A 13,584-nucleotide genomic window follows, 5' to 3' on the forward strand; every position below is an offset into this window, starting at 1 on the left:
TGGCGGGGCAGTTGGTAAACAGGTCAGGGGGAAGAGGCAGGTCTCACCGCTTCCTGACAGGCGCCAGTCTTGGGCAATAGCGATGCTGACTGCCTCTTCCCCCACTGGTCTTAGAGCAGGAGGTCAGGAGCTGCCATCACACTTGGTTGAACTGTTTTTTTCCCAAGTACAAGACTTCACTAAGACCTAATTGCCTTAAGTTAGCTGCAGCCTGGCTAAGTAACAGAAGATAATTGGAAATAAAAAAAGAAAGAAAAACAATCTGATTCTGGTCATTATCTCTTAGAATGCCTTTATTTCCTTCTTAGTATATCTGAACAGCAGGCTTAATTCTATTCAATAGTTTATATTGACCGCGTGACCTTACCTTAAAGTGTTAAATTAATAGAAGCTTACTTAATTGTCAGTTGAGCATGGCAGCACTTAATAATGGACATGCTGACTCAAAATCCTCACTTCTCACCGCTTGGATGTGAAACGTCATTCCAACAGTGACGCATGACAGCATCTGCTCTTTGTTTGATTCCGCTGCATGTTTTACAGGTTAAGTTGACTGCTATTCTTTTAAAATTATTTCTTGTGGTGCTAATGGCATTACGAAATTAAATGTACGTCTGAGCACTGCCACGCTAATGGTAGTTCTGCTGTAAATGATTCATCCAGAGGAAAGAGCACATGAGTCTATTATTCTTTTCTCTGTATGATTACATACATAAAATCACGACACTAACAATGATCAAGACAGAACCACAAAATAAGGATCGAGAAACAGGATGTTGGTCGAGAGAATAACGTGGTGCCGTCTCTTGGTTTAGAGGTGGGCTCAGGCCATGGGGAAGGTTCCCTCCGAGCCGCTTCCACTGACTAACATGACGCTATCCCCTCTTGGCCTCTGGATTCAAAATTTCATATAAAGTCTTAGTAAACCCCTCAAAATGTGCCAAGAAATTAACAATTACAAGTGTGAGTGGATTTATTTAATATTATTAGAGGAAAAAAAAATCTGATTCTTGAAACAGTGGTTTCTTCATAGAGCCTGTGTGGAACATTCGACCAAATGCTGCTGCTTCCTGGTTTCATCTTTAAACTGCCTTCACTAGGCCCTCGTGGACTTTGCCCACGTGCGTCCATCTGTGCATCAGGTGTCGTCGTTGCAGAAATTCACCAGGCTCATGGGGAGGAAACATGCTTCAGGGAAGCGGCCACAGATGGGTGTGGCCCTAACTGTGAGTCCTCCGGAGTGCTGCAGCTATTGCTTCTTCAGATTGCCCTTGGCTGTGCTAAATACATGGCACTGGATTCCTGGGAGAGGAACGAGCGGCACTAATAACATACAACGCTTGAAACTCCGAGAGAGAATTAAGAATTTATAGGTTTTTTTTTACCTCAGTTAATAAGCACATACCACAAAATAACTTCTTTAAAATATGTGTGTGTGTTCATTGTCCATATACTCGCTACCCTTGAATCTCGGGTTGTTAATTTTATTATTTTGGGGGGGAAGATATTTATTAAAAAATATAGATTCACAAAAATTGAAAAAAAAGATTTATATCACCATCTCAGATCAAAATCAGCCCATACGCCTAAAGGTGAGGCGCTGCTCCTTAAATTTAACACAGAGTCAGAGCTGTCATTTTTCACTACAGATGTTTACACTAGAAGAATTTAAATCAATGCATATCACCACACAAATAAGTGTTATACAGGATATTTAAGTTCAGAGTTCAAATTTAAGGCAGTTTGAGAAAACCAATAACGAAAACATCTGCAAACCGATGACTGTGCCCTGAAGTATATAAACAAGTATGTGCCATTAACTAAATACCTAACTGTCTATAAACCGAATTCACGACATCACTTATATATTATATACTTAAGCTAAGCTTTGTTGATAGTGCAGAGTTTTTCTCAATAAATGTAACTATGTTTTGAACAAGGAAATTACCTTGAACAAAACACTCTGATTGCTTCCTAGTTACCGAAGTTCTCATAAGAGAAAAAGAGGCACCATTTCCTCATGAAACTTAATAGGGTGACTAAGTCGTGACTCACTGATGCCTTACATTTTACTGTTTACACGTCTTTTCTTTTGAAAGAAGTATGCTGACACAACGCTACAACAGGAAAGTAGCTTAGTTACATGTGATGGGGCAGAATTCTGACCTCTTTTATGTAGAATTTATAAGTAAAAATATAAAAAAGACATTACATACCATACACAAGACCATACACATGAAATATAGCTTAAACTAAGCTCTAACTAAATGATATTAACGTTTACAGATAAACACCACACTTGAAGTAAAAGATAAGCCCCATTTCTTAGCTTTAGATTTAGATATTTCCAAATAAATAAAGATGTAGAAAATTGCAACAACAACAACAAAAAACAAACAAACCCCAAAAGACAAACAAAAAAAACCCCACAGTGAAATCCATAAAACTTAGCATTCCAGGAAAAGTATCTTTTTTACAGAGCAAGGATCATGTCCTATTAAATTTCTAAAAGAGTTCTCCCCTCATCTGTCATAAGCCAATAGATTATGTGAACACAAATCACAGTCAAACGTACTGTGTCAGTGTTTGACTTTCATATTTCTGAACATTTTTGTTAGGCAGAATTTTGAATTAAGTACAATGAGAAACTTTTGCTATCATGCCAGAAGAATTTCAATTTTTACAATTCTTTCTCCCAGTTAGCAAATCTTCTGAATCAGACCAGAAAGACAGTGTCTGACCGGTTTTCAGAAGTTGATATAAAACAAGGAATATAAAACAGAATGAGGTAATTTAATATAATGCTTTGACTTCTAAATTAAAAAGGACATTTTCTGAGCAGACCAAACTGGTTCAAAAAAATAGATGGACATATGCTGCCCCCAGGTGGTAGAATAAATTAAGGTCATTTTGAATAAAATCAGCTCGAGTCAGGAAAGTCTCTGGGCAAATAACATCCAGTACAGGTCGCTGCAAAAGAGAGGAGGCGCCTCCGGGAGCTGGCTGACAGTGGCAACAGCTAGGGGCTCAAGTATGACCAGCATTGTGACGAAGGCACAGGACGGGGCACTAGGTGGCTCTCGTGCACATGGGCGGCGATGCAGCAGAAGCTACTTGGCAACAGGGCTGGGAGGGACAAGGAGGGCAGGTTATGAACGAGATGGTAGACACACCTTAACTTGGGTCAAGAGGAAGGTAATCAGAGGGAAGTCAGTCAAAAATGAGGGAGACAGGCAAACAGTGGGAAGGGTATACGAATTAAAAGAACAGAGGTTAAATCCTTTAATATATACATGATGCTGCAATAAACCTGATTTACAAGTGGATGCAAACAAAGATGTGTCATCTGAATTGGGGTGGAAACGAGACTAGGCCTATGTTCATGAATATATATGAAGAGGCTTCAAAACAAGTCAAAAATGAAATACAAAGATAATGAAATTTTTACACAAACTGTTTCAAATTCCATTATATAGGATTAGCAAAGGATATTTCTACATATGTGTTTACCTAACCTGAAAATATTTCCACAAATGTGACGGAGCATACGGGGGCAAAGTAATGAAAACTTCTGAGATGTAACTAAGCATCTACAGGGAATGAGTCACTGGGTCCTGGGGCTTAGGATTATGATCTCAAGGGACATGTGTGTTAACTGACAGATTCTCGTGCACAAAGACAATGTTGTTCTGCATACCACCCTGGAGCATAGAAATTGGGGTCTTCGAAGCTCATGAGTAGCTATCTAGGGTATAACTAATGTTCTCTCTCCGTCTAGAGGAAAGAAAGGTGAAGAAAAATTAATGTAACAGTTCAATAGACCAATTGAATTTCAGCCTCTATGACCCTGAGATCAGAAGAACTATTTGGTGCTCAGTTACCTTGATTGACAGCGCTGGATGGGATTGCATATGGAAGTTCTTGGTAGGATATGAGAAAAATGTGGTACAAAACTCAAAATCATAGAAAGACCTAGTTTACTGGTCGTAAAGAGCCTGGTAGAACTCCCAAGACAATGGTCCTTAGTTACCTTGCACCCTATGGCTAAATGTTCAGCCAAATTACGAACAGGTTCAACAACACTAGGGATGTATGCACACCTTAGAATAATAAGCATCTGAGAGGTGAAAAAGCGGTATTTAGCGAAGGACAAATTTCAGAAGCGCCAGGGAAGGAGGAGGAATGAAAACAAGACGTACGGTTAGAAAATGCAATGAATGAGATGAAACAAAATGTGTATGAGTTGTAAACTGTGAAACAGATGATCTGCTTGGTAAGCCCTTGCCCAGTCAATAATAAAAAGTGAAGGGGGAAAAAAGGCATTCATAAGCAAAAGTGAAAAATCAAAACAACCCCCACTTATTGATCTGTTGCTTTGAAAAGACTCTGGGACAAGTCTATTCTGTCTACAGGGTTCGTTAGCATCACTGTGAATTGGAATAGACTTTACAGTAGTGGTTTGTTTGTTGTTTTTTTTAATAGTCAAGACTTGGTCTTATTTACTTGTTCTTGACCGTGTTTTAAACTTTTGTTTACGTTATTACTATTAAGGAAAGCATCTGAAACAGAGAATTATACTTTTCAGCTGAGAAGCGGGAAACCTTTAAGGAGCAAATGTGCACATGGATGGGTTCATAAACGAGACTGTTCTCAATGTTCACGTGTTATTAGCACATACAAAAAAACACTCGAGATCTCTCAGAGTCAATTCCGTGCTCATTATCTTTGTTTCCTATTAATAAAATACTAAAATTGTGAGCAAGTTTAAAAATAACAAACAAAATTCCAAGATAGAAATGTGGAAAAGTGACTGGTTAAGCCTGTAAGTATTGTTCAGAGACACTTGCTTTACAAGGCAGTAGAAACAATGTTACTTCTGTTGCTAATTCTATGGCTGAAAACTTATGTTACTTTAAACCCAAGAAACCATTAGTTCAAAAGATGAGTTGTGGAAGCTCCAAATGTGAAGAGATTTTTTTTTTTTTTAAAGAATGCTTTGATAAAACCAAGGAAGAGGAGATGAGTCAGTCAGGGTGCGATGTAGTACAGATGAAGAATACAGCTTTTCCCCAGATCCTGGATGCTTCCTCCTCCCCAACTACCATGATCTGAATTCTACCTTGCAGGACTAGATAGGGCAGAGATTGTACACTGGTGCAGATAAAAGCTGGAGGCACAGGAAATCCAGGGTGGACGATACCTTCAGGACCAGGGGTGTGAGGGGTGATACTGGGAGAGTGGAGGGTGAGTGGGTTGGAAAGGGGGAACCGATTACAAGGACCTACATGTGACCTCCTCCCTGGGAGACAGACAACAGAAAAGGGGGTGAAGGGAGACTCCGGATAGGGCAAGATATGACAAAATAATAATCTATAAATTATCAAGGGCTCATGAGGGAGCGGGGAGAGGAGAGGTGAGGGAGGGGAAAAAAAAGAGGACCTGATGCAAAGGGCTTAAGTGGAGAGCAAATGCTTTGAAAATGATTAGGGCAAAGAATGTACGGATGTGCTTTTTACAATTGATGTATGTATATGTCTGTATTGTGATAAGAGTTGTATGAGCCCCTAATAAAATTTTAAAAACAAATAAGAAAAAAAGCAAAACAAGAAGGGGGGTAGGTTTCCTCCAGGCTCTGCTCCATCATAAGAGGGTGCAGAGCCACATGAGAAAACTTCTGTAAGTGCCGCCTCCCAAATATGACCTGAACCACCACCACCGGGGCATTTCACAGAAGGAACAAAGCTTCAATGACTTGCCCAAGACAACATAATTCGTTAGCAGCCAAACTGGAGGAATTTACCTTGATTATTTTGACTATAGATAAAAAATTTTTTTCTTAATTAAGAGCTAGCTTTACAAATGTACAGTTTACCCTGCACAAGGTGACAGGTTAGCAGCTAATAAAGTAAAAAAAAAATTCAGAATCTTGCAGCTGCTTCCACACCTACACACTGGCCTTCCTGGCATTGCTACCACTGACTTCGCTGCCCCGGTGAGGAGCTGGAGGAAGCTGAGCTGCCCTGCTGCCTGCAGTACTGGCCCTATCGTAATGACTGAAGTCCTGGCAGATTTGCCTAATACTAATAGCATAGTACAATAAGGCTTCAAAAGCATAAGATCAACACTAAAAGATGATCTTTTACCTTAAAGCAAAAGAAATGAGTAATAGCTCTTTGGTAAAACTGGCCTTGAACTGGCAATGAAGTAAAGATTTACTTATGACTTTGCAAAAATTGTGATTTTACTTTGAAACACTCTAGAACCATGGGCAATGCAATGTAATGAATGGACAAACAGGTACATTTTCTCCATTTAGCTATCCAGTAAATGTCCCGTGACATGTTCAAGGTCAAACAGTAAGCGAGAGTCTTCTCACCTAATGTCTACCTTTAATCTGTTAGAATAAACTCTAGAGGCAGACGTAGTCTCTCCTTGTGTGCACATCAGTCGAGTTAACACCGAGATCAGTACATTTTCTCAGGGCGAGTACTATGAGAGTTAACCACCTCTGATGAAGGTGGTAAAATGACAGGTGAATGAGTACCAGCTCCCCCTCATATCACGAACAAGGCTAGCCTTTGAGGAAGTACTGCAGACAGACCTTCTATGCAGCCTATAACCTTTCCCATTCTGGATTGATGCCCTAACTAGAAAACCTCGGAGTAAAACAGCGATTCCATTTTGGACTACAAAATGGAAGTATCACTCAAGTCCACTACTGTCTTTCCTTGGACAACTGTAACTGTAGGACAGTATTTGGATATAGCTGGTCAATGGGACAAGCAAGGCAGCAGCTAGCTAATGACTAGCCCACCCTCCCTCAAAGGAGATTTACAAGGGCAATGGCCACATCATTTATTATCCAAATTAGAACACTTTAAAACGAGATGGGACCTTAATAGTTATACATCATTAATAAGTGGTATTGTACTGGGAAAATGAGAACATCTGAGTAACTCAACCTTCTTCCTATGATACTTGTACACAGGTGAAAGATGAGGCTTTTCACTCTAGTAAAGAATTTATAGTCTCCCCTGGCCCAGAAGACTTCACAGGAGAATTCTACCAAGCCTTCAGGAAAGAGCTGATACCAATTCTGCACAGCTCTTCCAGAGCATAGAAAAGGACAGTAAACACCCAAATGCATTCTGTGAAGCTAATATAACACTGATACCCAAACCATGCAAGGACCCAGTAAGAATGGAGAACTACAGGCCAATATCTCTAATAAACATAGATGCAAAAATCCTTTTAAAAATCTTGGCCAACAGAATCCAAAAGTATATAAAAAGAATAACTCATCATGACCAAGTGGGAATCATACCAGGGATGCAAGGATGGTTCAACATTCGAAAATCCATCAACATTATCCACCCCTTCGAGAAGGAAGAGGACAAGAACCATATGATTATATCAATAGATACAGTAAAAGCATCTGCTAACATTCAATACTCATTCTTAATTATGACACTCATGAAGACTGGACTGGAAGGACATTACCTCAATATAATTAAAGCTATATATGAAAATCCAACAGCCAGCATTACAATCAATGGACAAAAGGCAAAAACATTCCTAATGGAAAAGGGAACCAGACAAGGATGCCCCTTGTCCCCACTTTGAGTCAACACCATCCTGGAGGTCCTAGCTAATAATGAAAGCAATAGAAGGATATCAAAGGTACACACCTGGGGAAGGAAGAAGTGAAATCCCCGCTATTTGCAGATGACATGAGTTTGTACACTGAGAACCCCAAGGGCTCGACAACAGGAGTGCAGGAAGCGATAGGGGAATATGGCAGAGTGGTGGGGCACAAGGTCGACAAGCAGAAGTCAACTGGATTGCGATAAACCATGGATGGGATTACTGAAAAAGAGATCAAGAAGGTAGTACCTTTCACAATAGCCAAGCATAAATTGAGATATCTAGGGAAATATCTAACCAAAAAAATAAAAGATCTGTATGAGGAAAACTACGGAACAGTGTTGCAAGAAACAAAAAGGGACCTTCACAAATGTACAGCACTGAAGATACAGCTCAGGAAGTGTGTCCGACCTGACCCCCTCACATGAGGCAAACCAAGAGGGGAGTTCAACAGGGCAGCAATGGGAGCAAAGCTGCAGACACCCTGAAGAATCTAGATTGTAGACTTCTGACTCGGGAGTCTTAAAGGCTTGAAGTTAAACAAGCGGCCATCTAGCAGGGAAGCAACGAAGCCCACGTGGAAGAAGCACAACAGCACGTGTGATCATGAGGTGTCAACAGGAATGGGTATCAGAAATCGAAGAACAAGCAATCAAATTGAAATGAAGGAGCATAGGCAAAGTAGAGATCCCCAAACCACCTGTAAGATAATTGGACAGTCAGTCCCTCACAGAAGGGCCACATGGAAGAGATGACATATCCAGGATGCAGTACATCACTGATGAAACAAATAACTATCCTCTAGTTCTTTATAGCTCCTCCCCTACTATTATGGTCTTAGTTTTACCTAATTAATCATGTGAGACCTGTGTATGCTCATTTGTCAATTATTTCTATTTTAACCTTTTTCCTGTAAGTTTATAAAACATTACAGCTGTCAGTACTCCTTAATTCTACTTCTCTACTGCTGAATTTTATATTCTTGAACAACTCCTTATAGAAATAGTTGGAGGCTCTTCCCACCAGCAATTAAGACCATACATACCTCTGTCAGTTGCTTCAGTTGGTCTTTGTGAGTACGTAGTTCTTCTGACAGGTCATGCTTTTTCTTTTGCAGTTCACCGACTTCCTTCCTTAATGGACTCACTAACTCATAGAAGCGAATCTTAAAAACAGAAACAAAGTATAAGCAAAATTAATGAGCAGTCTTGAAATCTAAAATCAAATTAACAGTTGCCAATGAACTGTCGTCTCTATTACCAGCAATGAAAACGAGGGCCTACAAAACTTAAAACAAGCCCGGCTCACGGATACTTCAGGTCTTACAGTTCTATTAAACTATCTACAGATGGGGTTCTCTGTAACTCCCCACCACCCTGCCAGTCTCCCTTCCTTCTTCTTCTACTCCATTTCTCCTACTCCTCTCCTGTTGGTGCTCACTCTGCACGATCTGCTTGCATTTCTTTACACATGAAATGCTCCGCGGTTTTGCTCTTCTTTCCTCTGCCAGAAACCATCTTCTTACCTAAGTGTATGACTACTGCCACCACTAAGAGGTCTCTGATCAAATGTCACCTTATCAGGAAAGCCTTCCCTTATCATCTTGTCGCAATTTAAGATAGCACCCTCATGCACAACGCTAATTCTTTATTCCAGCCCTTTCTCTCCCATAGCACTGAACACAAGCAGATACTGTACAATTTGATATTTAACTTATTATCTACTACTCTGTTAGAGGGGAATCCCGGTGGCAGAGTGCTTACAAGCCGGGCTGCTAACCATGAGTCTGAACCCACCAACTACTCCATGGGAGAGACACAGCCTTCTACTCCCGTTAAGATGGACCGTCTCAGAAGCCCACAGGGACAGCTCGACCCTGCCTTCTAAGGCTGTTATGAGGGGGATTCGATTCAGTGGCACTGAGTTTGCCTACTCTGCCAAAAGGTAAGTCGAAGCAACTTTGATTGGAATAAGCGCGTGGAGGTACAGATTTGGAATCCTAGTAGCAATACTACCACTTTTCTGTTAATTTGTTGTCCTGTGGTAGCTTATGTATTGCTGTGATGCTGGAGCTATGTTAATGATATTCAAAATACCAGTAAAAGTCACAAAGTGAACAGGATTCAACAGAGCACCCAGACTAAGAACAGACTATGAAGAAGGAATAGGCTATCCATTTCCTGGAATTAGCTACTGAAAACCTTATGAGCAGCAGCGAAATATTGTCAGAAACAGAAAATCACATGAATATTGTCAGACAAAGTGACAGAAGATGAGCTCTTCAGGTCAGAAGGCACTCAAAATATGACTGAGGAAGAGCTGCCTTCTCAAAGGAGAGTCGACTACAATGACATGGATGGAGAATGGCGGGACCTTCCATGAGAAGAAACAGCTGCAAACATTTATTAATAATTGGAACTTGAAAAGTATGAAGTATGAAACTGTGAAAATTGAAAGTCATCAAAAATAAAATGGAAGGCATGGAGATTGAAATCCTAGGCATTAGCCTCTGAAATAGACTGGTGTTGGTCATTTCCTGTGCCAGGGACAACAGATTCAAGAGGAATGACATCATATTCATGTCCAAAAGGACAGTTCAACATGTGACTTGAAGCACAAAGCTGTCCATGACAGGATAAAACCTATCTGCATACAAGGAAATCCAGTAATACAATTATTACACAAGTTTACACACCAACCACCAAAGCCAGTGATGAAGCAATTGAAGAAGTCAGCCAAAGTCTTCAGTCTGAAATTGATCAAACCTGCCATCAAGATGCATTGAGTTATTAGTGATTAAAATGCAAAAGTTGGAAAAAGGAAAGAACAGCAATTGGAAAATATGGTCTGATTCTGTGATGCTCACTCTCCCAATGCTACTGCTGAAAACAAAATGTGTGCATAAGCTAATGTGGACAAGAAAGCTGAAGGTGCCCAGCTATCAAATGATATAGTGTCTGGGGTCTTAACGGCTTGAAGTTAAATAAGCGGCCATCTAGCAGGGAAGCAACAAATCCCACATGGAAGCAGCATACCAATCTGTGTGATCATGAGGTGTCCACGGGATCAGGTATCAGAAGACCCAAAACAAACAATCATATAGATGTGAGTGAGGGAGGCCAGAAGGAGACCCAAAGCCCATCTGTGGATAATTGGACATCCCCTCACAGAAGGGACATCCCCTCATGGAAGGGATGAATGAGCCAGTCAGGGTGCAGTATAGCACAGACAAAACACACAACATTCCTCCAGTTCTTTAATGCCTCCTCCTCCCTACTATCTTACCCCAGTTCTATTTTACAAATCTGGCTACACCAGAGCATGTACACTGGTATAGATAAAAGCTCTCAAAACACAGAATCCAGGACAGATAAATCCCTCAGGATCAATAATGAGAGTAGCAATATCATGAGGGTATGGGGAAGGTGGGAGGAGAAAGGGGGAACTGATCATACTGATCGTTGTACAACCCCACCCCCAAAAGGAACAAACAACAGAAATGTGGGTAAAGGGAGACAGCGGATGGTGTAAAATATGAAAATAAAAATAATTTATAAATTACCAAGCGTTCACGACAGTGAGAAGGTGGGGGAGGGAGGGGGAAAAAGAGAAGCTGATACCAAGGGCTCAAATAGAAAGAAAATGTTTTGGAAGTGATGGTGGCAACATGTGTACAAATGTGCTTAGCACAATTGATATATGGATTGTTATGAGCTTTAAGAGCCCCCAATATGATTTATTAAAAAAATTTAAAGAGGTGAGAAAATAAAATATGATCTGGATGACAGAACTAAAGCTGGAGATTGCATGACAGAACTACAACACCAATGACTTCTTCAACCAAATATCTTTCAACAACATAAAAGGGGATGCACACCAGAAGGAACACACAAAAATCAAATCTACTACACCTATGGGGCAAGATGGTGGAGAAGCTTACTACCAGCAACTAAAACAAGGTCAGGAGCCAACTGTAGAACACACCATCAGTTGCTCTTTTGTAAGATCAAGTGGGAATTGAGGAAACGTGAAACATGTCCATCAGAGTCACAGTACTGCTTGAGTAGAACCCACCTGAATGTCAAGAATAGATTTGACTCACTGACTCCCTGATGAGCTGTGGGGCGACAGCAAGAACATCTCACATGAAAACAAAACAAAAAGTCTTTTAAAAAATTGAAAGAAAAAAGAGATAAAAATGGATGTCAGAAGAGACTGAAAGTTGTTCTTGACCATAGCCTAGCTAAGGTAAATGGAAGAAATGATGAAGTCAACGAGCTGAACAGAAAACTTCAAAGGGCAGCTTAAGAAGACAAAGTATTAAAATGAAATGTAAGGAACTGAAACTAGAAAACCCAAAAGGAAGAATATACTCAGCACACCATAAATTGAAAGAACTGAAGAAAAACTTCAACCCTTGAGTTGAAATATTAAAAATTCCTATGGGCAAAGCATTGAACAAGGCAGAAAACATCAAAAGCTGATGGTAGGAATATACAGACAGGGTCAATATACCAAAAAGAACTAGTTCACATTCATCCATTTTAAGAAATAGCATATGATCAAGAATTAATGGTACCGAAGGAAGAAATCTGCTGCACTGATGATATTAATGAAAAGCAAGACTCCAGGGATCGAAGAAATACTGAAAGATTCAATAAGCTGATGACGGCCTGAAAGCACTCATTCATCTTTGGAAGACAGCTAGCTGGTCAAATAACTGGAAGAGATTCATATTGACCCCATTCCAAAGAAAGGTTACCCAACAGAGTGTAGAAAGTATTGAACAATATCATTAAGATCAGATGCCAGTAAAACTTTGCTGACGATAACACAACCAAGGTTGTAGTAGTACATCAACTGGGTGCTTCAAGGAAGTCAAGCTGGATTTAGAAGACAACGTGGAACAAGGGATATCGTTGCCAATGCCATATGGATCTTTGTTTAAAGCAGGGAATACTAGAAAGATGTATACTTGTATTCAACTGGTGTGTGGATCATAACAAACTATGGATAACCTTGAGAAGAATGAGAATTCCAGAATACTTCATTGTGCTCACATAGAACTTGTACGTGGGCCAAGAACCAGTTGTTTGAATGGTCTGATATAAAATCAGGAAAGGTGTGAATCAGGGTTGTTTCCTCTCACAAAACTTATTAAATCTGAACGCTGAGCAAATCATCAGACGCCGGACTATATGACGAAGAACGTGGCATCAGACTCTGAGGAAGGCTTTTTATCACCTGGCAATATGCAGATGACTCAATCTTAACTTGACGACAGGGAGGAGGACTTGAAGCACTTGCTGATGAAGATCAAGGATTATTGCTTTCTGTATGGATTACAAATCTACAAAAAGAACAGCAGAATCCTCACAACTAGACTATTAAGTAACTTCATGATAAATCGAGTTAGATATATTGAAGCTGGCAAGAATTTCATTTTGCTTGAATCCACAATCAGTGCTCATGGAAGCAGCAGCCAAGAAATGAAATCACACACTGCACAACATATCAATCTGCTGCACAAGGCCCTTTAAAGTGCTGAAGAACAAGAATATCACTCTGAGTACACTTAGGTGTTTCTGACACAAGCCCTGGTGTTTTCCATTGCCTCAAATGCACATGAATGTTGGGCACTGAATAAGGAAGGCTCAAGAAGAATCCAGGCACTTGAGTCATGGTGCTGGCGAAGCCTGTTGACAGTGCCGTGGACTACCATAAGAAAACCCACATCCGTCTTGAAGGAGAGCCAGAATGCTCTAGGAAGTGGGGGTGTCAAGACTTTGTCTCATGGGGTTTGGACTGTTGTCAGGAGAAACTAATCCCTAGAAACGTACATCAAGTTTGGCAAAGTGGAGGGCCATCAAAAAAGTGGAGGAGCCTCAAGGAGATGATTTGGCACAGTGCCTCCACAATGGGCTCCATCTCAGCTGCCAT

The 13,584-nt window shown here is 40.4% G+C and overlaps 1 protein-coding gene across 1 annotated transcript in view; it reads right to left on the minus strand.

Annotated features, from left to right (window-relative positions):
• PIBF1 (progesterone immunomodulatory binding factor 1) overlaps positions 1–13,584 on the minus strand; it is a 271,604-nt gene that overhangs the window by 220,103 nt on the left and 37,917 nt on the right. The window contains exon 5 of the mRNA XM_075562981.1: positions 8,690–8,809. Coding sequence (XP_075419096.1) covers positions 8,690–8,809 — 120 coding nt within the window. The remainder of the gene's footprint in view (positions 1–8,689; positions 8,810–13,584) is intronic.

The sequence above is a fragment of the Tenrec ecaudatus genome, chromosome 11 (assembly GCF_050624435.1).
Source record: "Tenrec ecaudatus isolate mTenEca1 chromosome 11, mTenEca1.hap1, whole genome shotgun sequence".
Lineage (NCBI taxonomy): Eukaryota > Metazoa > Chordata > Mammalia > Afrosoricida > Tenrecidae > Tenrec > Tenrec ecaudatus.